We start from the raw sequence: 26,073 nt of genomic DNA on the forward strand, positions 1-26,073 counted from the left end.
TTATCTATTTTTCCCCCACTTTAAAGGTACAAATTGAGGTTCACTGTAGTTAATGTTAACTGTAGTTGAAGTTGGTAAAGAGGTCTTCTTTAATGCTGTGCAAGTACTCACGTTAAGGTACAGCCCAACAGAAATACAAATGGGAGTTACTGGAATGTTAAACTGCATGTGCTCTGTGCTTGAGTGATTTTTTTAATCCATTTTTCTTCCTCCCTTCCCAACATCTAAAAAATATCTAGAAATAAAGCAGAAAACACACTTCAGTGCTCACTTAAAACAATTTCTTTCTGTGCTTTTCACTATCTTTTTCATCACAATTTTCTACCTAATCTTTGAATAAAGGATCACATGAGATGATGACCTCTTCTTTGACCATATAATGCAGAGCTGTCCAGTCTATCAGACTGAGCCAAACATTAGCCATCCACTTTATCATTCTTAAGCGTAATACTTTCTGCTAATACAGCTGGATCTTTCTTGTTTAGTACTGTAGAGGTAGTAGGAATTTCAATAGCAGCACTGTCCTGTTGGCTTGTTTTACTGGATGCAGAAGAAGGTGGCTGAGATGGTGTCACAAGAAAAAGCGGAGTCCTTTTCAGCTTTACTACACGGTTGTTCACAGGCTTCTTACTCTGTGCAGCTTGGAATGTCATTTGGCTCATTGTCCCATTGCCAGCACTCTGCCTTCCATAGACAGCCTGGGAATTGCTGGGCACTGATGTGCATGTTGTGGATGTGGTTTCAGAAGCTTCTTTGTGGAGCATCAAACTTTGACTATGGGGTTGTTTAGGAATTGCTGCAGAATATGAAGCATTGCAAGCAGCTACCTTTAATGAAGATGAATTCTTGACTTTTATGTGGGTACTTGTTGAGGGACCTGAGAATCTAATTGGCTTGGGACCCACTTTACATGGTAAACAGCCCTCCTCTTCAGTATAGTCGATTAATCGTCTGTAAAACAAAGAACTTCAATTTTAAAAATGAACTGTATACCTAAATTATTATTTTTATAACATTATTACAAAACAGACCATCTGCAACAGCCATATACAATTAGGTTTAAATGATACTGTAACAAGCATAAATTACGGTTCCCAACACTTCATGACTACAATCAGGGTTGCCTTTTGTGAATAGAACTATCAATCTCTTCTCCCTCTCTAAGATGACACATTAAAAACCGTAGCAGCGAGGTGGCTGTCGGCTGGCTCAGGTACCGGTGCAATGGCACCTGCAAAAGGCTGCTTTTAGGCAATGTATTGAGAACGGAGGTATAATCAAAACTATTGCCATAAAACTGCAGAGAGGAAGTTCTAGAAATTCCTTCTAAAAAGAAGATATCTTATAGCAGTGAAAATCAGTTAACCTTTTAAAGTTTTCACCTAAATTTCTGGTTTAGCAGTCCATTCAACTAATACTGCTCACTAGTTTTTGAAGTTACTCCTTGGCAGGCTGCTGAGATTTCTCAGCAGCCTAAAAAAAAATGTAATTTGTTTCTAGCAAGTTCAGTTGTGCAATTAAGCTCAGACATTTTATTAAAATGTAAATTAAAAAACCAGAAAGCTCAACGTGCATAGATACTTAAAGAACCTGAAATTATAGAGGGGTAAAAAACCAGACTGCACTGTATCTGTGCTTAAATTTAAGCCATTTATGCAAATCAGCATACCTTTTATAAACTGGAGGCATATGATGCAAACTGCCTCTCAGAGGGCGTTCTTCCAGAGTCCAACATTCAATCAGCTCCTGAGGCACTCTCCAGTAGCTGACACCTACATTTCAAAGCAATATTGTACAGATAAGCTGAGACAACACAGCCATGCATGTTTACACCTGACTAAATACATGAATACATGTATTTTATTATGCAGAATTTCAGCTCTGAACCTGCTGACATGAGCACTGCTTACAGCCAGCATGCTGCTTCATTCGTGTTAACTCGTGTCTCCTCTCTGAACATCCTGTAAAACATTTTCCCCCCTAAACAGACACTACTATTGTACAATGTTATGAATGAAAGTTTATCCAGAGTTTTTATTATACTTAATTGGTAAATATTTTTCTTATTTTTATGTTAAAAAGTAGTAACACTGAAATAAAAAATTATTACCTCTCCCTTCCCAGGCATTGAAAGCATCCATCATCTTTTTCAGCTCAGCTACTGAGTAATAGCTCCAGATGTATTGGATGTTATTTCCAGCTTCTCTAGAAACATTGTTTTAAATGTAACAGTTATGTGATTAGTTAGCTAAGTCCTTAAAAATGCACCACTGGTGAAATATATCATTCTTTTTACCAAATCCTAACTATAAGGACTTAGCAGTAAATGTTTTATAATGCAGAAAGGAAAATGTTACTCTGATTTTGGTTTTATTCAAATAAGAGGTGGTAACCCTCCTGTGAATGCCTATTGCCAAAAATGGATATTCGTGAAAGAATAGATGTTCATAGAAGAATAATTACAGAATTAATTATGTAAAACCTATTTTTCTAGAATACACAGTAGGAGAACCGATACCTGATATATTATGTTTCTAAATACTCTTGGAATAAATATTAATGTTCCCAGCCTAAATTTAGGAAGATATGCATCCTAATTATAAAGATGGTGAAGTATCAAGAGCTTTATCTTAATCAAAAAATGCACAGTGAAGTTCACTTCTGACACTGCACTGTGAGAGTGACAAAGACCAACTGCTTTCAGCTGTAAGTACAGGTCTACCAATAACTTCCAATTACTGCCATGTAAATACATTAATAGTGTAGTACAGCTGTACAGGTTCTTTAAAGAATTAAAACCATTTCCTTTCATCTTTGGTTCTCAGTGTTCAGCTATCTGAGAAGACAACACAAAAGAACTGCATGAATCACAACCAACTTTGCAAATATTTCTGGGGGGTTTTCTGTAAGGGGATTTATTCACTGTATTTAGTGTAAATATTAGTAAATTTTAATTGTTGAGACATTTTAAAAATAGTAAGTCAAACAGAGTAAGAACTTACAATAACAGCATGCTAAACCACCTTGTGTATACTCTCAAATTCTGAACGTCCAGGCTTAGTTTTTCTCTTATTTGTTTAATGTGACCATTCTATTATCCAGCTGGAAAGATTCCTTCCACAGATTTATAGTACAATAATGCTGCATTATGCTACATATCATAATAATCAGGCATAATTATAATATGTATTTATTCTCACTTCACAGTGCTTTCATCTGTGACAGTCACCTTACCTTTTGTACATGCTTTTACTATGAATTTTCATTCCTAGCACCTTATTAATTGCATCAGTCCCATCAGCTCTTGTGGCATACACACCAATAATTTTACTTTCACAGCTTGCTCCGGAAGTGTTGAGATAGTGCAGGACCCAAACTGTAGGCTTGGTACAAACTAAATTGTAAGAATCACAGAAATCCAACAAAGCCTGGAAAAAACATAAAACATATAGAATACTAATAAGAATGCAGTATTTTCAGTTGAATGAGCTTTCATAATTAAGTTTTCTTAACTGTACCAGTGAGCTCTTTTACGTAAATCAAGGAGGCAGTTTTTCTAGAATAATGTCTGCAGTTATTTTTTATCTGATGTTACCAGAGAATGTTGTGAAACTAAGAGGTTCACAGAAAGGCAACAGAAATAGTTAAAGGCAAGGCAACTCCTTAACATGCAGAGAAACTGAAAGGCCTGGAATTGTTTTACACCTTTCAAAAGGAAAAGAGGAAGAGAGAGTGTGAAATACAGAGAAAAGTAACTTGCTAAGAGAACACAGATGACTGTCAGGAATAACACAGCCAGACCTGGTAAGACAAGTTAATTTCCTACTAGTTAATTAGAATTAGATTTTAAGCTACAATACTCTAAAACCTGAGGATTTTAAATAATACACTAATTTTCTTTTCTCCTTTCTCATTCTAAAAAAACCAGTCAAGTACATTTTGTCATTACAAGTTTTAGGATGAATTTGTAAAACTGAAAAAGAAACCCCAACCCAAACACCTTGAAGGGATCAAATCTAATTTCAAATAAAATTTGAAGCCAGATAGGAAACTAAATGTCCTTCCTACTACACAAGTTCTACAGCAAATTTGCATGTATAACACTCAAACTGTTGCTGTATTGCAATGATGGTAAAAACTGGTGACCTTAACTATACTGACTGCATTACCAACTCCAGGATTTGTTAACATAAAACTCTGGATTTACTCATGATTTAGTGTGGTCACTATAAACTGCTAACTTGGACATTCTATAGCTTTAGTGTTTGGTGCTAATGAATGGCATGGGTTAGAAAGTTCAGCATTAAAAATGTTAAGAAATGTCAAGACCTTTTTAAGCTCTATATTGGACCTTGAAGAATATGTCTCCATTTCATTGGCCAAATGATCAGACAGACTGTATGGATAAGGGATTCCAAAATAATCTGCTTCCTCCTGCAGTGCAGTTCGAACTTGTTCATCTCCAGGAATCTGAACTTCTCCATGAAGATAATCCAAAAGATATTTAAAGAGGTTTCCATCTCGATCAATTTGACATGCTCCTGAAAACATAAAATATTGTTTCCAGCAAGTGAAAACAAACATATCACATTCTACCAAATCATCAAACAGAGCCTTTTGTATAAAACTTCTGTACTGGTTTTACTTAGTAGGAATATACTGTCTTTACTCTTTTAATATTGTATTTTGTTTCCCTGGGATATTTGTTATTTGAAGATACAGTTCCTAGTGCAGTAAACATTTATTTGCATTTCAGTGAAATCACTAATCTACATAGGACCATAGCAACATACAACCTCAGCTGTGCTGTAATCTGCTTAAAATGCTAAAATCTAATTCTAGACGCATTTCTAATTCTAACTGCAGGTGCAGCTTTACTCACTATTGCAGGGATCTTTTCAATTTTGCTTCTAGACCATTTAAAAGTGTTAAAATTAGCATCAGTTCCAGTACACATCTAGTCAAACCTTCCCTGAATATTGCTCAATTTCTACTGTATTTGTTTCTTTTTCTCCCCTTTGCTTGAAGGGCTCAACCAACCAAACCATACTGTCTGTACAACAGGCTGTTCACTGCAACTGTGAAAGATGGTAGCAAAGTCCTGCTCTGTTATGCAAAGTCCATATGTTAAACATTTTAGGTATTTTAAACAGTCTAATGTGTGCAACAAGGCATTACTATTCTTCATCCATTGTGTCTTTTAACTGGACCTACTTTGGCAGGATTTCTAAGGCACAAACAAGTGTGAAATTTGACCCATGAATAGTTTTATTCGAACTTTTATATCAAGCCATGGTGGTGAAAAATGCAATCTTTACTGGGTAATGAAGTATTCTGAAACAAAGTATTCTGACCCAATTCTCCTTATGCAATGAACAGAGGGAATGAGATGCCTCTGGATAATATAAAGGTTCACAAACAGGATCCAAGATGAATGCCACATACTCTGCCAACTTCATTTTATCTATTTTCATATTCTCACTGAAGAAGTACATTCTAAAACCCCAGTTTGGATTGGAACAAGGCGGGGTAAGCACTGTATAAATGTGTGTGTTTGCAAGCATGAGTAGCCTTGTGGAATTCAGATGAACTACCTGTATGTATAAAGTCATGCATGCAGAATTGTTTTACATCCTGGAATTAGAAGCCAACAGATGCTCAGCAGACTGGGAAAAGAGATCTACTATAAAATGCATGAATATATATAAAAGCATGTATTTGCCAGAGAGTTCTGTGATCAGAATGTGATATTTACAGCTTCAACATATTTACCCGACTCATCCACTTTTAGAGGAAAGCGTCCACTAAACATGGAAGCCAGCATGGAATCCTTAAAGCGGCACAGAGACTCGCGCCTGGCTGTGTATAAGCAGCCTCGTACACTCAGTCGTAGGATATCCTGGACATCTTCAACCTTGCCCTCTTCCATTGCATCTGCCACTGATGATGTTCATTACGAGCTACTGGAACCTAAAACAGAAACAAACAGAAGTCAAACTACTGCCAGCTACAGACTTAACATATCACATACAAGACCTAAGCAATAGTTCAGCTCCAGCATGTCTGTAACAGGAAACTGCTTTGAAAACAGTTCTGGAGACATAATAGTGCAAATAGCCAAATATTCTGCACCTTTACTGTAAAAAACTATGGCATTTTCCTTTGCTAGGAAACACAAAGCTTACCCTTTCGAGACAAATGGGCGCAGAGTTACATGGTCAGGGTGTGCGACCAGAGCTCTGGAAGGAAACCCTGGGTAATCCTGAGTACAGTTCACAGCACTAAAAATGCAGCTATTTTTGTACGAATGACAACGTGGCTTCTTTAAAAATCGATTTTTAATTAAGGCTGCTTTAACTTCCTGGGCCGCTCGCTCGCTCGCTCCCTCCCTCGGGGCGCTGCTCCGCAAAGAGCGCTCAGCGCAGCGCGCCCTCCCTCCCTCCGGAGCAGCCGGGGCAGCGCTGAGGGCCCGCCCGGGCGGGTGCCCCGCGGCCGCCCCGCGTTACCTGCGCGCCGCTGCCTCAGCGGCCGGGCCGCCCCGCGGGCCGCGCTCCGCAAAATGGCGGCGGGGAGGGCCGGGCCGAGCGGGGACAGCAGAGGGGCAGCCCGTGTGCCCCGGCCGCGCCATCCCCACCCCGAGGTCCCTGCCCCGGGCCAGGCGAGCGCAGGGGCCCCGGGGCTCGGCTGCCGCTGCTCCCCGGCGCTGCCCGCAAGGGCTGCCTCAGGCACGGCTGTGGTGCCTGCGCCCTCCGAAGTGTGGCTGACCCGCCTGCAGTCGGCTGCTCTGTAAGGCACAAACCGCGCTGATATTTTTGTTTGTTTATTTACAAGTATGGGTTTATTCAGAGTGGGTTTGAGTCTGTTGCTGTTTCTATAGTCTCAGTAGTCAGAATCATAGAATGATTTGGGTTGGAACGGGACCTTGAAGATCATCTACTTCCGACCCCCTGCCTTGAATACTGAGGGGGCATCCACAGCTTCTTTGGGCAACTTGTTCCAGTGCCTCACCACCTCCACAGTAGAGATTTTTTTTTTTCCCCCCTCATAACTAATCTAAACCTGTTCTCTTTCAATTTGAACTCATTTCCTCTTGTCCTGGCACTACATGCTCTTGTAAATACTCTAGGACCATCTTTCCTATAAGTTCCTGTAAGGTAGTGGAAGGCTGCAATTAGGTCACCCTGGAACCTTCTCTTTTCCAGACTGAACAATCCCAATTCTCTCAGCCTTCCCTCAAAGAAGAGGTGTTCCATCCCTCGACTTGGTGGCCTCCTCTGGATGCACTCCACCAGGTCCCTGTCCTTCCTGTGCTGGGGCCCCCAGAGCTGGATGCAGTGTGCCAGGTGGGATTGCAGAGCAGACGGGCAGAATCCCCTGCTCTGCTGCCCACAGGGCTTTGGATGCAGCCCAGGACACATCTGGCTTTCTGGGCTGCAACTGCACATTGCTGGGTCATGTCCAGCCTCTCCTCCACCAGTTCCCCCCAGGTCCTCAGCAGGACTGCTCTGGATCTGAGAGCAGCTTGAGCTGACTCCTGACGTGGTGGTGCTGGTAGATGAAGTTCTCTTCCAACCTTGATGATTCTGTCATTCTGTGGTTCTGTAATGCAGGCAAGATGCCTCACCCTTAGTCATGTCAAAAAGACATACAGAAAGTGTCCTGTTAAATTCCTTATGTCTGACATAGAGTTGTGTAGTCATCAAAATGCAAGTGTAAACAACAGAAAGGTAAAGAAAATAAGTTCTCGTTATGCTGTTGTCTCAGCCTCGTTACGCAGAGTTTACGTGCATGAAAAATATTTCTAAAATGCAGCTGCATTTTCTAAAAAAAAAAAAATTACAACATTATCTCTAGTTCCCACTTAATTCTCCTTTATTTGCTTACAATGTTTGGTTTTTTGCCATAACATACAGTAAGAAACTATCCTTGTGGATACAACTGCCAAATAACTAGGAGTTGTGTGCAAAAGTTAACAGCGCCAAACTCTGGATTTCTGCAGGCTTTCTGGAAGCTCTTTTACGAGCTGGTTATATGTTTAGAATATATAATATGCAATATATTATATAAAATATGTAATATTTGATCCATCATATTTACTATATAATGAGATAACTATATCTAAAATGTCAACAGTATTTTAATTGCTACCTCAAGTCCAGTAAAAATCCACTTACTTAACTGTACGCTGCACATATAACAAATGTGCCTATATTGTATTTAAATAGTTTACTCAGTTATATCTGCAATTCCTATTGATTTTCATCTTGTATCATCCTAATTTTTTAGTCATGATTTCCTTTTGGCGGTGTTTTGTCACCAATTTAAGGTATTTAAAACTTCAGCCAGTGAAGTTCAACCACTTCACTTTCTACAGGGTCAAATCAAACAATGTCTAACTCAGAGCAGCTTGTGCTTGCTTTATTCTGGTCTGTTACTACACTTTTATTTTTGAGAATACCTAAATATTCATAGGCTACAGTGTTTTCAGTTAATATTTAGGACAATAAACTTTTAATTCAGATTTCCCTTCAGTCAAGTGAAAAACATTAAAGGCAAGAGCCATATAAATCACATAAATCATCATCTGGTCCTAGTAGGGCGATAATAAATTCTCTTTGAAATTGTGTAACTTTGAGTGATCACTTACTACTTAAAACTCACTTCTTTTTATCTTAATGCAAATTTGCATTAGAATGGCAGTTCAAGCCATTTAGTAAAGCCATAAAGTAAACGTGTTTCATTTTTCTTGGCATCTAATCATGCTCCAGTTGCAGCAAAGAGAGGGAATGGCATGCCAAGCACCATGGCTCTCCTGTGCTCCCTGGACAGTTCTCGGCCAAGAGTGTACCCAGAGGCCAGGTCTCTGATGTTTAATGTCTAATGAATTAACACAAGTTACATGTGACTGAATGCAATACAGGCTGATAATTCATGGATGTTGGATTTACTGTAAAACAAGTGAAAATAAGTATAACAGATTGTTTTCGGGGAATAATGGTATCTAGTTTAACTGTATCTTTTGTAAGGATATGTTTTCCCTTACTCACTGGGAATTGTTCATGCATAGCAATTGCAACTTAAATGTGGCCATTGTTGTCAAATGTTACAGTGTAAGTGCAAACTCCAGCCTTTCTCACTCTAAAACATTCACTTAATGAAGCTGCAGCTTTCCATGCTTCTTTTCACCTTTAAGCTTACTAATTTCAGTCAAATTTGACAGAGAGGCAAGAGGCATTAAGAAATGGATTTTTCATGAAGCTTGTGCAAGAAGGGCTGTGATTAGAGGAAGATTGGTTCTTAATACTGTAATTTCAGGAAAAGCTGTAGCATGAGCTTGGGTCCTGTTGGACATCAGAAAATCCACAGAGGGAGAAGCTGTTCTACATAATCCACGCACCAGAAGTGCTTTAGTCATAGCTCACACTTTATTAGGCCCTACAGGATTAATTCCTCAACCAAGATTCTTCTCAGACAGAATATGTAGGTATCTAGTAAGGTACAAATTCAGTTCCCACATGATTAGAGCTTTCACAAGAGTCTGTGTGTTTTTCCCTCACTACCTTTCATTTCTATTCAGTTTAAAGACCAGTCATATGATCCCAAGTGACTGAAACCCATAATTCTGCTCTTAATATACATTTAAGATATATAGGCTGTGAAAGTTGGCAGTGCTTTAAGTTCTTCCCCACTTTGAGTAGCTGGCAATTAACTGCAGATTTTTACATGTGAAGTGTTACAGTGTGGGAGTTCCTGAGTGAAGTGTGAAGGAAAGTATGACCATGGGTGGAAATGCAATACTTCTCATTTTGTTTTAAATTTATTGCCTGCAGTAGTGACATAAACACTAAATGGAAGCAAATCAGTGATTGCCTCTTCAAGACTTGAGACCATTGTGGAATTGGAGGAAATGAAAGCACGTTGTTGTATCTGGAGGAAAACACTGCTTTGTGGAAAGGAGAAGGAGGTAAGTTTTATTTGATTGGTTTTCTATTTTTAAAGTTATGTAAGGTTATTTGCTCTTTTATTTGGCCAGAGTTTATAGTGGCTACAATCACTTCCAAGTTTCCTTGTAAGGGAAAATGTACCAAAAATATATGACGTGCTGGATCAAAGCTGTATTTTAAGGGTTTTGCATAGAAGCATAGGGTTTTGCAGCTTCAGGGCCACACTGAGAACTCTGTCATACATCATTCACTATAAAAGGTAGAAGAGAGAGACTCTCCAGATGCTCTTTAGAGCAGATTGTGAAATTAGTACATTCATGAAGATCCATTGTCACATAATGCTACTGATATTTCATGTGTGATTCCTTTGACTTACTTTATAGCATATTGTAATGTTAGCACACAGCAAGGCAAGGTTTTTGTGACAATTAATACATTACAGAAACTGATGCTGTTTTTTATTTCAACCTTCTGCATCTCTGTAAATCTTCAAATAAAACATTAACTCTGCTTACTCCAAAATTACCAATTCCTGGATCAAATTTTGCAATTAATGTCCACGTGAGCTAATGGTATAACTGGGCACACATTGCCAGTGAAAGAGAATGTATGTGAAGAGAGTGTTAAAGAGCTTTTGGACTTAGAAGAGATCTTGGGGAAAAGCATTTAATTAGACTAAAACACTTCCATGCAACTCAAACTCCTAATAATACCTGAACCACATTAAAAGTGGGCTTGCTCAAATTCTGTTGTCAGAGAATTCCTGCCCTTGCAAGTCTGTAGATATGCAGGTAGCATATAATCTACTAGGCTGTAAATTTATCACTGTTGTCTTCCTAACTGCCCTGATGCCTGTCTATTTTGTTTGTTATTCCATGTATTAGTAATAGCTCAAAATCAGCCAGAAAGAAATGTAACTTGCCATTGAGAAGGAATTACATGTTTTTCTCCCTTAAACCTAAAGGAAATCTTTGAACTGAAAGCCAAACACCTTAAACTCTTCCTATAAATCTCTGACAGCTAAGTGGAGTATCTGGAGTTTTCTACTCCCTTCCTCACAGGGCACTGAGATCGATGCTAAGCGTTCATACTCTTAATATCTATTTTTCTTAAACTTACTTGTATGTCATTAATGGTTGGTATTTAAAATGGTTTTCAAAGATACATAGCTGAGAAGTTATAGACAGCCCACTCCTTTTTAAAACACGCAGAGATGTCACCAAAGAGCCGGAACCGTGAATTAGCCGTTAATGATTTACGCATATCCCACTTCTGAAACGTCCGTGACCGAATGCAAGAGCACAGGTGAACTGTTTTAACATGGGAGATTCTGCATGTATGTGGCCTCTACAGCGCCTTTCCCGCGGCTGTGGCTGTCCACAGGGGCCGGGATTGCACGGAGCCGTCCCGGCGGGGCTGTGCGCGTTCCCTGCGGAAGGCGCAGCTCCCGGGCAGCGTGAGGCGCGCTCCGCTCCCGGGCTCCCGCGCTCCCGCACGCGCCCTCGGGCCCCGGGCTGGGCTCGCGGCGCCGAGGCCGCCGGCGCGCGCGCGGCCGTTGGCTCTGAGGGCTCCGAGGGCGGGCGGGGCCTCGCCGGGGCCTCGCCGGGAGCCCGCCCTCCCTCCCGCACCGGTGCTGGCCGGCCGGTCTCTCCCTCTCTCTCTTTCGGGTTAACTTTACAGCGTTTGTAATGCGGTTTATTTAAATGTGTCGGCTTTAAATCTGTCCTGACAAAGAGCAAGCTGGTCTGGTGGTATTGTGAAGTGATAGAACTTTGGGGTTTTCCCCTTTTGTGTCTAAACTTGGATAGTTAACTGGAATAGACAGGTTAAAAAAATCTGTGATCCTTTCAGGTTTCATGGTTTACTAGTTAAGTATTTTGCCTCTCTGTGTTAATGTCTCAATGTGTTAATTCATTAATCTGTTTTAATTGACTGAACAAAGGTAAAGACCAAAGCAATGTCTTCAACTTCAGACACAGAAATCCTCATAAGACATAATAAATTCAATTTTAACAAGTGTCAAGAAGATCATTTATTTATTTGGACGTTCCCCTTGACAGTGTACAGGTTCATTTTGAGGATGGATAAAGGCACAACTGTGAAATCATCATCTACCATGTTCACCTCAAATGCTGCTAGAGGACATGTAAAGAAGAGGGATGGAACATTACAAGCTGCAAAATGGAATGCTTCTTTAGCTTCTAAAATCAAAACTAAATTAATAAGTAAGTCCTGTTAAAATTGAGGCCGTGTACTGTACTTAGAATGTACAGCTTCAAAAGGAATAGTAATTGTATTTAACATGATTTGCTGAAATTCTGCCTGTTAAAAACGTTCTGTAACATAAGTGTAGGTAGGTTTTCATTAGGACAGTGGAAGATATATGTTCATATATTTAAAGCTTTTTTCTTTATGTTGGCAAAACTCACATTTATTATCAGAATCTTTGAATGTTTTAATTTGTAGAATTTATATTTTTTTCTTAAATTTGTAAACATTTTTCTGCTTGTGAAACTATCCATTTTTAAATGTTTTCTTCTTAAAATAATCTTATTTTTAAAAATCCAGACTAGAGCAGAATCTATGCATGAAATAAGCTTGAAACAGACAGAGTAGTCATCAGAATGACAGCCACATAAACAGTTTTATATTGGAAAGGGTTAGGCTTTGCTGCTGTTGCACCAGAACCTACAGAAATGTTGTCATACAGTGATAGTTCACACAGGGAATTAAAGCTGTTGAAAATAACATTTTGTCTCCTTTAGATAACTCATCTATGTTTAAAGTATCTTTACAACAAAATAACAAAGCATTAGCTGTGGCTTTGAGTGTTGAAAAAGAAAATTCTCGCAAGCTAAAGAATGAGAAGATTTTTCTTCAGAAGGAAGTAGAAAAACTCCAGCTTCATAATATCTCACTTCGTCAAAAACTAACCTGTTTGGTATGCTGTAAATAATATCATTTAAACTTAGACCAGCTAAACTAAGCTTTTAACTTTTTTTGAAACTTAATATTACTTCTTAAAGTGGTGGTTTAAAACACGTCTCAGATTTGTGAAGTTGTAACACCTGACAGCATAGTATTTACATTTTATTTTTCTTTCATAGCTTTTTTTGAACTATTTTGTCTATCAGCGTGTGTATCTATAGCTATTTTAGTCCCAGGTTCACCTTTATATTTATAGCTATTTAGAAGCGTTTGTGCTCAATTAAATCTAAAAAAAAATTGCAGTATAGATTCACCTTTTATATCTTGTCTCTTCTTACAGCAGAAGCCACTTAAAATACATTTTTTCTATTATATGCAGAATAAAACTCTTATTGGAATCGATGCATTTTTGAATGAAAACCTCTTAACTGCAATAGAAATAAGCAGTCCTTCTGAGGTAAGATGTTTTTTGAGCTTTACCGTATTGAACTCATCTTCCTAGGTAAGATTTTCAAAGCATCAAATTGAGTGCAATGTTAAAATAATATTTGAGTTGTAAAACATTTACCCCAATTCCTTAAAACTTCAGGTTAAACCAGTATAGTAAAATAGATTGAATTTTACTGTACTGAAAATTTAGGATTTAATCTGGTTTCCAAAGTATCTAAAAGTTAAATATCAGTTAGTCCGAAAGAAGAATCATGTGGTTAAAAAGAAAAGCTTAGTACTTCAGTATGTAGTGAGCAAGCTACCTGCCTCCCTTGCTTTGTGCTACAATAAATATGTTACATCTGGAAACTTAACCAGAAAACTTAGTCCTTGTGTCATGGAAAAAATACAATTAATTTTAAAAAAAGGCAAATACTGTGTTGTCTGTTCTAAACTGTTGGTTAGTGTTGCTCTGTGCTTCTGTATGTATAATGCAGTTTGCATGAGTTATAGCTACATATAGAAAGCTTGTATATTCCTTTGGGATCCAAGTAGCTTATGGATTTTGATGAACTTAGTTACAAAATATTTTGCTTTAAAATTACTGTATGTGTTTGCATATCATGTGCCTTCCATCAGTGCATGTATTTTTTTCCCATTGTTTTTTTGTGGGTTTTCTTTTCCCTGTGGATATTTCCAATACTTAAAACATAAGAGAATATTTAATTATTTGTACTTCCCTGCTGTTCTTCTTTTGAAAGCATCTTCAGAGTTCCTTTCCTCTGTCAGCTGGCCCAAGTAGCCCTACTGGTGATGAGTTCAGGAGTGCATGTCAGTCAGCTCGGTAGGTGGTTGTAACAAATGCCAAAGGTGGTTGGTGTCTGTGGCCTTCTCTTACAGCTAATCTTTGTATATTGTCCTAGGTATTTTTGAGAACAATTTCCTGTCCAATTCAGAAATTACTTGTTTGCAACTTGGAATTTATAGAGAGAGTGGTAGACAAAACTTGCATTTGAATAACTTGCTGATTGTTTCATGTGATCTCATCAGCCCAAAGCAGGGTTCTGTATCATCAAAAACACATTTCCCCCAAGACAGAACCTGATATCATACTCGAGTTCTTGTTTTCTGCTATTATACATTATTAAGGGAACATTTTAAACAATTGAATGTCATGATAGAAAATATAATAAATACCTTCACAGTAAAATTTCCTCTTTTCAGATCTGTAGAATTGCCAGCAAAGCTTCCTTTCATTGCAACAGCTAATGCAAAACAGCAAGGCAGCCCTTCTCAGGGTGAAACATCAAGTTCTTATAAGTGTACCACTAATTTGACAGAGGAAATGCATTCAGATCAAGTCAAGTTTGCATCATCCTTGCCTTCTGGTACAAATAATCAAAATTTAATTGAAACAGAAACAATGGTTGACAAGAATAGATTTTTGAAAGGTATGGTGTATTTCTATATAAGTGATTTATTTTTCCAGCTCTCTGAGAATTAGTATTTACTAATTCATTACATTATGTGCAATAGAGAAGGTATAGTAAGATTCCTAAACTGTAATAAACTAATGAGAAATAAATGTTCACCCATAAGTATAGGTGTCCTGACAATCATTTATGGAATGTTGTTCACTGAAATTACATAGCTAAGATAACCAAATAATAGCTGAAGTAGTTATAGAAAAATAGTTTTATTTATGTCCAACTTCAAAAGCCCAACTTCAGTAAATTATGAAATTAGCTTCAGTTTACTAAATTTTTAAGGACCAACCATAGAATGTGTGTATTCAGCTAAAAAAAAAAAAAAGTGTATAATTTTCCACACTTCTTGTTCAACTTTCAGTAGTTTTATGCAGATAACTACATTCTATTCTTTTTTCCCCCAAGCTGCTGAAATTTTTCTCTTTGCAGAAACTCAACTGCATGCAGAATTAAGTTGCAATAGTGCCTTTGTGACTCATGGAAAAAATACACAATCCTTAGAACAGGCTGAGGAGGCCACAGAACAATATCCTGGTTATTCGTTGCCATCCTGTGAACATGGGACTGAAAGAAAGAAAAATGCAGTACTTTGTAAGTCAAAACCTCAACCTAATATAAAAGATTTTGATAAAAAACATAGGTCATTGAATCTGCCTCATCGTGATATCAACAGTAGCAGCAACGCCAATGATACAAATTTGCAGGAGGGTTCAAGTGACTTGTCTCGCATTATTCCTTCACCTCTTAAATTTAGCAATGAAAGTCAGACAGATTTTAACAAGCTGCTTTTTACTGACAAGATGAAGCCTGAAGAAACTGTATATGATGCTGAGATGGAATTGACTGCCAGTGATGCAAGTGAACTACTCACAGTTACAGCAAAAGGCAATTATAATTTTCACAAAAATAAAATTAGTAATGCCAATTCTGACCAAATATTAGCAAATTTCAGAAAAGTAAAATATTCTAAGAAGAATAAAGAAAAAATTAAAAGCAAGACTGAAGTCCATTCAAATTTACATGAAAAAGAAAGGTACACTAGGGCTGACAATAGTGAAACTTCAGAAACTACTGATTCACAAATTCAGCTCTTCCAAAGTCAGACAGAACAGCTACCTACAGGAAATTCTGTAGAGAAACAGAGTAAAACAAGTAAAGCTAAAGATGCTAGGAGGACATACCAGGTTAATGTAATGAGTCCAAGAAAACAAGAGACAAATAAAGGAACTTTCTCAGAAATGTTTGGAGAAGTGGAAAGCAGAATACAAAAAACAGACTCAAGCTCATCTGTTAACAAGATCCCACCAGAAGCTTATTGTGCTGAAAATTTACCATTCCAAGATAACATTTCTGATGTATTGCCTTTCCAGGAGGACTTTCTAAATACAAATGAGAAAGATAGTAAATCAACAATAAACAGGAAAACTTCTCAAAACCCTTCCAAAGCAAACACAGCAAAATCCTGTAGAGAGGAAAATGGCCGGTATGGAGAATATATTTCAAAAAAATCTCAAACAGTGATAAACCAATGTGACAGCAGCAAGATAAAACAAGACCAGAAGAATATTATAAAGAGAAAAAACAACAAAAAAAGTAGTTACAGACAAGGTAGAGAAACTGAAAATGACAGCCCTCATAAAGTTAGTCAGAAAGTAGACCAAAAGAGCAGCCATTTTTCACCAGGCAGATTAAAACGTACATTGGCAAAGGCCAGCCGGAAAGCATGCATAATACCAAAGGAAAATCTTACCTGGTTCTCAGTTTGTAAAAATGAAGAATTAAAAAATAAGGATTCATTGCCTGTAGAGGCTGGAAAGAAAGAAACTGAAACTCAGCAAATGCAAGTAGCTTTAGTTACTCAGAATGGTGCAGCTCTGAATACACCACAAGCTAAAGAACAAGTTGATGATGATGCTAACAGGTTAAAGAAGGTAGATTCCTCAGCGGTGGCAAGTAAAGACCTCCACAGTAGTAGTTCTCCTGATCAGCAGGTAAAGCAGAAGCAGAGGTTTAATTCTGATATTACTGAGACCAGACGAGAAAGGGGGGGTCAGAATATTTTGGATGACCAGGAGGTGCCTCATGAAATTACTTCCTTTGTGAGTAAGTTGAAGCCTGTGATTGATGTTGAATATTGTAAGAATATGCCATTAAAGGTTGATAATGTTTCCCAGGAAGATCTGTCTGGTGTGGAGCTCCCAGCTCTTGTTAACCACAATGCTTCCATCAACTTCTCTGTACTGAAAAGCTCTGAAATCCATGGGCAAAGTGATTATAATGAAGCACTGGATGCTGAAAAAGCAGAACAAAATATGGATCATATTTATAAACAGAGTAACAAAAATACTCTGACACCTTGTCCTGGTAAGTGTATGGGCTAGAAAAAGCAAGGCATTTTGAATTAGGTGGTGCCTGAAATAGTGGTAACGTGTCTTCTCTTAATTCTATCCTCTCATTGCTTGTTTAGAGCAGATAAAACCGGAGTGCAAAAAGGTAAGAATGAAAATCACCAAAATCTTCCATATCATGTATCAGTCACAATATCTTTTTAAACTGTGGTAACTAATATCCATGTTACTTTTCAATATATCTCAAGATGATACTTAGTCGGGCAGATGTAAGTAGTCTACATTCTTGAGAAGCAATTTTAGTTAAAACATGTATTCCTTTTTTGAAGAATGTAATGGAATTCAGAAAGTTGGGGATTGAAAGATAAAATAGCGTGAGCTTTTATACAAGGAAAACAAGAGGACTACACTGTTCCCTTCTTAAATGGAAAATATTGCTGGACCTAAAGATTTCATTTTTGTTTCTTTAGAAACACTGCAATTAACAGGAATTCTGATTTCTAAAAAAAGTATGTTGAGTAGGCTTTTCTATAAGCTGCCCATGTGCAAAGTTTGATGTAATCTCTTTTTAAGTAAGATACATTAAGAAAATAATTCAACTTTATGTAGTCCAGAAGATAGCTTTAGAGTCTTCTATAATAAATGCAATTATTATAATGCAATGTAATGGAGTTAATGGAATATATAACTAACACAGCTATACAAGAGTTTAAATATACTTTTAGAACATAGCTTTGAAATTTCATAGCATTGGGGATCTATTTTGTAAACATACTTGTTCTCAACAAGTTCCTGTTTATTTCATAGTCTCTGAGAAAGCCCCAACACCTAAACAGTATCCTAGCTCAAATTAATAGTTTGAATCCCAGACTATTAAGCTAATACTGCCTTGATTACTAGGACACAATGGCCAAAAAAAATCTCCTATTTTACATGAGCACTGAATAGGAACACTGGCAGAATGAGACCACTGTGTTAGGTATCAGTCTTTGTAATTTTCAGTTGCATCTTGTCATCTTCATTTCCTTCTTTGGAAAGTGGAAAAAGGATCCCATAATTTTAGTAGCTTTAATGGTCAATTAGTAAGGCCTTGTGATCAGCATTATCAAACACTGCTGACAAAAAGCAAGGTAATTATTTGATGTTCATCCATTTAAGCATGGTTCCAAAAGCAGTTTTCATCCTAGATCCAAATCCAGATCTTGAATTGAAAGATTGCTATGCTCATTTTTTACACATAGGCCTAAAAAGAAGGCATAAAGCTGGAAAATGCAGAACAAAAGAACTCTTGTACAGCTTGACTCTTCAGATCATACATGTGTGTTCCCCCGCTGCGTTCAAGGCTGTGAGCGGTGTGCAGTGTTACTTTTATAAATGCAGTAAGGGAGTCTTGAGCAGTCAGCTGCAAACTGCAATGCTCACGGGGCTTTCTGAAATGTCCCATGAGCCAAGGCAGAGCTCAAACAGCTCCAAGTTTGTATAGGATGAATGATGCTCTAGAGGCATTTTCTTTGATCATCTATCCCATTTTGTGTTGAGTATCTTTAGTGTTGGAGCAGTAACCAAAGTACCTGAATTAAGAAATTCATATTAAAAATAATTATTGAAGTTTACTTAATGATTCAGGAAATATTGAAAATGAGGCATATAAACTACTGCATTTACAGGGAGAAAAGCTTTCCAAGATCTGACAAATACTAGTATACAATTTCACACTTCTGTACCTAAATCCCACCAAACTTTAGAAGACTCAGCAGCACCATTGAGACGAGGCAGACCCACTGTTTGCTACAAGGAACCCAATCTACACAGGTAGATGAAAATTGGGGCTTTTGTTCTTGTCTTTTGCTTATGTAACTAACCCCAGTAAAGATTGTTTATTAAACCCCCAAATAAACAGTTGAACTGTCACAAATCTCTTTTGCAAAGATACTTTAGTGTTGATACAAAGCTTTTACAGTTAGTGTGGCAGGATTTCCAAGTGCCAAAGTAAGAAAACTAGTATTCAGATTCTAAAATATAGTTTGTACTCATAGAGAATAATAGTGAATCTTAATGATATAAACCCCTTTAGAAATGAATAAATATAAATGTTATACTTAAAGGTAAATTATACCATAATAATGTCCTTGTAATCTTGTCAAATGGAAAGGAAATTTATGTACTAATATTACATAATTCAGTACTTTTGCTTTAACTAGCGGTATGTAATATAAGAAATCATTTAAGATATATTAATTTGATAATTAGTTATATTAGATATTTTATTATTAACTTGCCTCTTAGTATTCTTAGCAAATTTAGTGGTGCAGGATTTTATAGGTTATTAAAAGACAAGACATAAATTGTGTAATAACTTAAAATTTAAAAGAGGGTTTTAAAGCCAAATTTCCATTAAGAAAATTAATATATTTGCAGTTACATGAATAGATCTAAATACAAATGGACCTTTCATTACTTCTGAAAATATTCTGTGAGTTTTTGCCAGAAAGCTGGTTGAGTTTTTTTGTTTGGTTTGGATTTTTTTTAAAGTATAATATTAATTTAAGGAACAGTTACACTGTGTTGAGTGTGTGTTAGTAGAATGTGTATTCATGAGGTAAAGACAGTAGCAAGGCTACCATGTAATAGTGTTGAGAGTGAAAGGATTATAACAACTTACTTTATGACAAAGGTATAAAAAGAGTCTTTTTTTTTCTGGCAATACTGTGGCAGGAGAAAGAGATAAATGCCCAAACCAAAAAAAAAAAAATTAGAGCACTATTCTCATACAACCTCAAAATATTTTTTTACTTCTGTACGTAAGCTAAAAATTGAAGCAGTGAGACTGAGGAAAAGTAGGAGCTAAAACTAATGTAGGAAGTGTCTTCACTTTACCACTGGCAATTCAGAAATATTTATGCCAGATAGCTTGTAAAAAAATTGGAAAGGGATTAGTCACACTTTTATTTTACTAATTGACTTATATGCTAAAATGCTCTAGTATTATATATCAACACATTGACACTCTTTTACCCCAAAATGATAAGGTTCTGTATTTCTGAGAGATGGTAACTAATATCAGAAAATGTATTGAAGTCAGTCAAGATTTTAGATGATTGTCTCCTATTTATATTTTAGTTAGAATTATACTGTCCTGAATGGGTGCTGCTAAGTGTTTTGTTTAAATAAGTTTTGAATTTCGTTTTATAGGAATATCACATCCTAATATGATAGAGGTCAAATAAAAAGACTAATATTTCTAGTATTATTTTGGAAAGCAGTAGTTATCTATGTCTTGCTTTTTCAGACATACTTATTTTCCATAGATTTAATTTCTTTAGTGTATCAAGCTTTCATTAATACTATTTACCATTTGATGTTATGGTTACATTACTATAATTGCAGAGGTGTTTGATGATATTCATATGTGATGTCTTTTATTTCTTTCCTTTATAGCAAATTAAGGCGTGGGGATCGATTTACAGATACACAATTTCTGCATTCCCCAGTCTACAAAGTAAAAAATAAAGGAAGTTTTAAAAGCAAATCAAAATTTAATTGAAGAACAGAGAGTTGCCTTTATGAACAATACTTCTAAAATGGGTACAATTGTTTATGTATATATATAAATGTTTAGCAACATAGAGTGTTTGTTGTTCTTTGATCAGTAAAGGTCTTCCACAGCAAAATTTTCTGGAGAAGAACCTGTATAAACGGGGCACAGAATACTTTACTGAGGAAGGCATGTGCAGGTTAGGCTCACTAGTGTTTTGCATTTCTGGTCAGTAATTTATAATCTGTTCAAATGGTTTGGAGCACGTCTTAAATTGTTAGAAAAGCATATGTTTTAACGAGAAATAAAAATAAACCAGCTATGGGAATTGTACTGTGAGTTTTTCATATTTATTTTGAGTGGAACTGTTTCTCAGTACTGATTGGAACAGACACACACATCCCAAATTTTTATGGATTTGTTGAAATAGATGGAGATAGTCCCTCTTTTTTTGATAGTTGACTTTTGGATTCAACAGAATCACATTGAGATTTGAATAAGGAAGTATCATTGAGGAATAATGGAGAGAAGTCTAAAGTCCATGGTATGTGCCAGAGGCAGCAAGGAGGAAAAAAGCACTGCAATAGGAATTCAGTAGTAAATAGGATCCAGACAAAGCAACACCTTGAGTTTCCAACTGAGAGTGCCAGTGTGACGAGTAATAAAATCACATCATACCAGTCAGCTTTCAAGTTTTTGTACTGCTTCCCCTCTGCGTTCCATAGTGTGATGTCAGCTGACAGTTTTCTGGCATTATCGGATTTGTAGATGCTGCCAGGTGCAGGCGGTAGCTCACTATACACAACTTCTGCACATTACACTGGGTAAGGATCAGGTTAATTTTGCAACAGAGAGCCATTTTTAATGAGATAGAAATAAATTAACTTATTTTGGTTATAGATGGTGGTTCTTCATGCATATTCAGTAGATGTTACTAGTTTACACAGGCTTAAAGACTGATCAGTCACATTAATGGAAGAAAAATCTATGAGGAATTACCAGAAACACCATTTCTGGCACAAGATGTTCTTGAATTGCAAGTTTTTGAAGGCTGGAAGATGATTCTGGTGAAGCCTTACTATGCCTTTGACCAATTTTTATACATTTTCCAAGGACATTGCCTATTGAAACTTTGAGACCAGTTCTTGGGTTAGCTTGACCTTTTGTCTGATACAGTATGTCTCTTTTTAAGAGGTACAACTGATACTCTTAAATTTATAATATATTCTTTAAAAACATATTCTTAAAATAGAGTATCTTCTTTAAAAATTATTATGTATTCCTAAAAACATTCTTAAAAATGTGCTGCTTGTACTTCATTGTAGAATTCCATTGTAAGCTGAGAAGCTGATGGAGAAAATAGTCCTTGAACACATGTTAAAGACAAGAAGGTGGTTGGGAGTAGCTGGCATTGATTTACAAACAGAAATCAGACTTTATGAACCTGATAGTCTTCTACAACTAGTTTGGTGGGTGAGGGTAGAGCAGTAGATGTTTATCTCAGTTGTAGTATGGCTTTTTACATTGTCTCTGATTCCACAGTCAAGCTGACAAAGTATGGTTTTGTTAAGTGCACAGTGAGGTGAGTTGAAAACCTGGAGGGTTGTGATTGGTGCCAAATGGTCCAGATGGAGGCAAAACATTAGAGCTCCTTAGGGTTTCGTACTGCTGCCAGGAGTGTTTAACACATTCACTAACAACCTGTATGAGACAGTGCACCCTACACTAATTTCCAGTTGATACAAAACTGGAAGGAGTGGTTGAAATACAAAATGGTTCTGTCACCATTCAGAGGGATCTGGACAGGCTGGAGAAACGTGCTGAGAGGAATCTCAAGAAGTTCAGCAAGAGGAACCTACATCCTTCTCCTGTGAGTTGCCAGAATTTCAGCTGCGTATTTTGACAGAAAAGTGAATCATACATATCAAAATACACTCCTGGATGTAGCTTTCAGGTGTGTCCATTCTAAATGTAAGTATTGAACTATAACCATAAACACTAAGAGGCATAAATGTATTATTTACAAATACTTAAGTAATACCACAACTATTTTCTGCTGTGGTTATTTTATTATGGTCTGTAGCCCTAAGGCAGCTTCCTCAAGATCCTGTAGGACATTCCATGTATGAATTTAGAGCTGAATATATCACTGGTGAGAAAGTGTACAAAGAGAACCTTTATTCCCTAAACAGAGAGTTGTCTAGCTGTGGTTACCAGTTCCAGAGATCATGTAAAGATTGTAAATATACACCAGTAAGTAGAGCAAGGTGTTTTCGTATAGAACCTTGCAGTACAAATAGAGTATTCAATCAGTATGAAAATTCTTCCAATAAAAAACCCAGGCAATGTGATCTGCATTACAAAGCAGAGCTGTTAAAATTATGTGCGAAGTTTCAGCAGACAGACATTTTTCTTTCTGAAACATGCTGTGTATGTCACCCCATTAGCAAGACAATTATGAAGAGGTGCAAAAATGGTTGGGAAGATATATTCTATCCTTATTCAGTGTTATTTTTTAAAAAGACTTACACATAGAAATTATTATGCATTTTTCCTTGGTTTTTATTACCAAGTTTGTAATTAATTAATTTTATTTTTAATTGAAATGTTCTTGCTAGCTTCCACTATTTATCAACATCACCAGCTGTGTCATTAGAAAGAAATACCCGTTAAAACTTGTGTTCCCAGTGCTGGCACTGCAGCAGCAAAACACAATGGTTTTTTAAATGGTTTCTCTCTACTGCCTGCAGTTTGAAAGCTAGAAACAGAAGTACATGCTTTATCTTCCCTGAAAATAAACAATCTCTTTGGGGATAGGCTTAATTATTTTTTCACTGAAGGTGCTGTTGTTCCACACAGCCTCAGGTGTCACCAGCTAGACTGCTAGGGTGTTCCAAATTCAAGCATGTAATTTTCAATAAAAGTAAAAGGCCTCGGGCTTTATGCCTTCATTTCTTCCATTCCTTGTAGTATAGATATATTTCAAAGTAAAAAAGGATAAAGAAAATGGCCTGAAGATGCACAGAAGTTATTTTAAGTAACTCTAAAATAATATTATTGCTACTGCCCGTCTTTCCTTGTTTTCTCCATCCTTTCTCTTGTTGCTCAAATTGATGTTCAATAATAGAATACAGAGAAAATTTACTTTGTTATTTCCTAGTGTCAGAAAAAATAACCCACAAACACCAGAGGTTTATGTCCAAAAAGGAGACAGAGGAGTCCTGTAGCTTTATTCGAATAAAGGGAGAGGTCATGGGCATTTCGCATGGGGTCTCTCAAATTGTTAGGAGGATGCAGCCTCCTTTTTATCCTAATTTCCTGGCCGCGTTTTCCTCTCTCTTTCCCCATTGGCTGAGGTACTTGAGAGGTACAGACTTCCTGAATCGCTTAATACAAACCCCCTTTCTAATGTGTACCACCCCCCATTTTTTCCTTGTGTCTCTGTTCTTTTTCTCTAAATTCAGGGATTAGCACAGTCTTGAGTGAGTAACAGTCTGTGTCAATTTAGTGGAATTCCTATGGAATTTATGGTTCCTCCCATTGCTTCTTTCACCTCTCAGTATCTGGCTTTATCTACCATCAGGCCCACAGTTTGTTTGTAAAGACACCTCCTTCTCATTCCTTTCACTAGGTTGCATTTCTTTTAATTGTTACACAAAATGATCACATAAAAGCAGCATAAACAATGTTGCATTGTCTTTGAACCTTCACTAAATGTACTTGTTTTCCCAGGTCATTTGAAATATTAGAAGCTCTTTTCAGGAAAATGAGGTAAAAGCAGCTCCTGATTTTTGACATAAAATAAATTTGTAGCCATCACCAAGAATTAGGATAATTTTGCTGAGGATAAGGTAATTTGAACTTCTTTTTATAGTTTCAAAGGTGCTTTTTCTCATGTTTACGCAATCTAATTTCTTCTCCTTTTCTTTGCTTTTAATAGTTTACACCTATAAAGATTTTTGAAATTTTGTAGGAAATTAATTCCATATATTTTGATTATACGGAAAGAGGAAAATATTTGTTTCTATAAACCCTTGCCCGCACAAGTAGCCCTTACAAATGGTTATGATACCTGGACCTTACTGCTGATTATTTTGTGAATGCAAATATAACCAAAAATCCCATTGGTCTCATGATCACTACATTACTGGATTTTATTTCAGTATAAAATTACTCTTGAAGATTTTGTTATAGGAACCTGACAACAGGAACACCTATGTCCTTTGAGAAAATGTGAGGTATGGCTTAGCTTTTGAACACTTAAAAGGCTTTTAACACTTTAAAAGGCTGCAGTAAATAAATATTTGTAGTCAGATCGAGCTATTGAGATCAATGGCCGTGTTCCCCCTTGGGTCGGGTTGTGCCGGCGGGGCGCGGGAACCCCCCCGAGCGGCCCCGCTCTCCCCGCCCGCCCCGCTGCGCCGCGGCCCCGCCCCGCATGACGAAGGCTTCCCTGCTGCTTCCGGTGCTGGGGCTGCGAACGATGCCTCTGCCAGGGGCCGCGGCGGCTGCGGAGCTCATTTTCTATGTGAATGGGAGGAAGGTAAGTATAGCCCGGAGAAAGAGGGGCTGCTGTGCCAGAAGGAACCGTGAAGGGCACAGATTTGGCTTCCTCAGACTTATTCATGGGAGTGAAACTGAATCCTCACACAAACCTCCAGAAGAACAGGCATGGTTGCTTCCCATTTTGGCTAGTTCTGCTGTGTTTGGAAGAAAAAACGAGTCAAAGTGAAACACACTTTCAGCTGGGTATCAAACTTGGCTGGTAAGCAAACCACTTTTTTCATTTGGATGCGTCTTTGATGGTGTCAGGTTTTCAGAGGCACAACTGAAAGCAGGACTCCGGTGCCCAGATTTGGACTATTGACCATAAAGATAATATTGCAAGGCCTGGTTGTTGATCCAAAGCAACTGTACAGAACTAGCTGATTCTAAGGGATGGAATAAGAAATACTGTACTCGATCAAGAATGTGTGTATTTCTGTTGCTCTCTGTTGTCATTTTTTTACAGCTCATGAAAGTTACTATAAATAAAACTAGAAAATAAATTGCTACTGCTGATAGCCTTACAGGTTCCTCCAGTGTTTATTCCAGTATGTCAGAGTGCCAGGGAGACTTTAAAATCTGCAAATCATTACTTAGTTCATTATGCTGTCTCTAAAGTTCTGCTGCATTTTTCTTTCTAATGTGGCTGAAGGTCAGTTCCCTCAGTATAACATTTCACTGAGCAGCAGTTATTTTTAGTACTTGCAAGGTACTTTTAGTACTAACACTTCTTTTCTGGAAACGTATCTGTCTGAAAAGGGATTTCCAGAAGGAGCCCAAACTCTCCTGCAGTGTTTGGCAATTAGTGTAGTTCTATGAGAGGGAGCCAGAGAAGGATTCTCCTCTGGCTTTTGTGG

At 37.4% G+C, this 26,073-nt stretch overlaps 3 protein-coding genes across 8 annotated transcripts in view; 2 read left to right on the forward strand and 1 right to left on the reverse strand.

Annotated features, from left to right (window-relative positions):
* Positions 1 to 267: 267 nt before the first annotated feature.
* Positions 268 to 6,608, reverse strand: KCTD18 (potassium channel tetramerization domain containing 18). Of its 2 annotated transcripts, none has more exons than XM_048309587.1 (7): positions 6,507 to 6,608; positions 5,773 to 5,970; positions 4,330 to 4,541; positions 3,235 to 3,428; positions 2,111 to 2,205; positions 1,670 to 1,772; positions 268 to 951 (listed from the first exon to the last, which is right to left on the reverse strand). In XM_048309587.1, the coding sequence occupies exons 2-7, from the start codon at positions 5,927 to 5,929 to the stop codon at positions 417 to 419; spliced, it is 1,296 nt and encodes a 431-aa protein (XP_048165544.1). In that variant the 5' UTR covers positions 5,930 to 5,970; positions 6,507 to 6,608; the 3' UTR covers positions 268 to 416. The 2 variants fall into 2 exon arrangements, with proteins under 2 accessions (XP_048165544.1, XP_048165545.1); XM_048309588.1 differs by lacking the exon at positions 6,507 to 6,608 and adding an exon at positions 6,186 to 6,363.
* A 29-nt stretch (positions 6,609 to 6,637) lies between these two features.
* Positions 6,638 to 21,004, forward strand: SGO2 (shugoshin 2). Of its 2 annotated transcripts, XM_048309580.1 has the most exons (10): positions 6,638 to 6,786; positions 9,831 to 9,964; positions 12,005 to 12,169; positions 12,710 to 12,885; positions 13,252 to 13,329; positions 14,063 to 14,145; positions 14,526 to 14,752; positions 15,218 to 17,152; positions 18,804 to 18,948; positions 20,575 to 21,004. In XM_048309580.1, the coding sequence occupies exons 3-10, from the start codon at positions 12,025 to 12,027 to the stop codon at positions 20,678 to 20,680; spliced, it is 2,895 nt and encodes a 964-aa protein (XP_048165537.1). In that variant the 5' UTR covers positions 6,638 to 6,786; positions 9,831 to 9,964; positions 12,005 to 12,024; the 3' UTR covers positions 20,681 to 21,004. The 2 variants fall into 2 exon arrangements, with proteins under 2 accessions (XP_048165537.1, XP_048165538.1); XM_048309581.1 differs by lacking the exons at positions 6,638 to 6,786; positions 9,831 to 9,964; positions 20,575 to 21,004 and adding exons at positions 10,849 to 11,249; positions 17,256 to 17,281 and having other exon boundaries at positions 18,804 to 18,925.
* Positions 21,005 to 25,094: 4,090 nt separating this feature from the next.
* AOX1 (aldehyde oxidase 1) overlaps positions 25,095 to 26,073 on the forward strand; it is a 39,818-nt gene continuing 38,839 nt past the window's right edge. The window contains exon 1 of one of the 4 annotated variants that reach the window (XM_048309577.1): positions 25,095 to 25,214. In XM_048309577.1, the coding sequence (XP_048165534.1) occupies positions 25,110 to 25,214 (105 nt within the window). In that variant the 5' untranslated portion in view covers positions 25,095 to 25,109. The other 3 variants (XM_048309574.1, XM_048309576.1, XM_048309575.1) reach the window with 3 other exon arrangements.

The sequence above is a fragment of the Corvus hawaiiensis genome, chromosome 7, assembly GCF_020740725.1.
Source record: "Corvus hawaiiensis isolate bCorHaw1 chromosome 7, bCorHaw1.pri.cur, whole genome shotgun sequence".
Classification (NCBI taxonomy): Eukaryota; Metazoa; Chordata; class Aves; order Passeriformes; family Corvidae; genus Corvus; species Corvus hawaiiensis.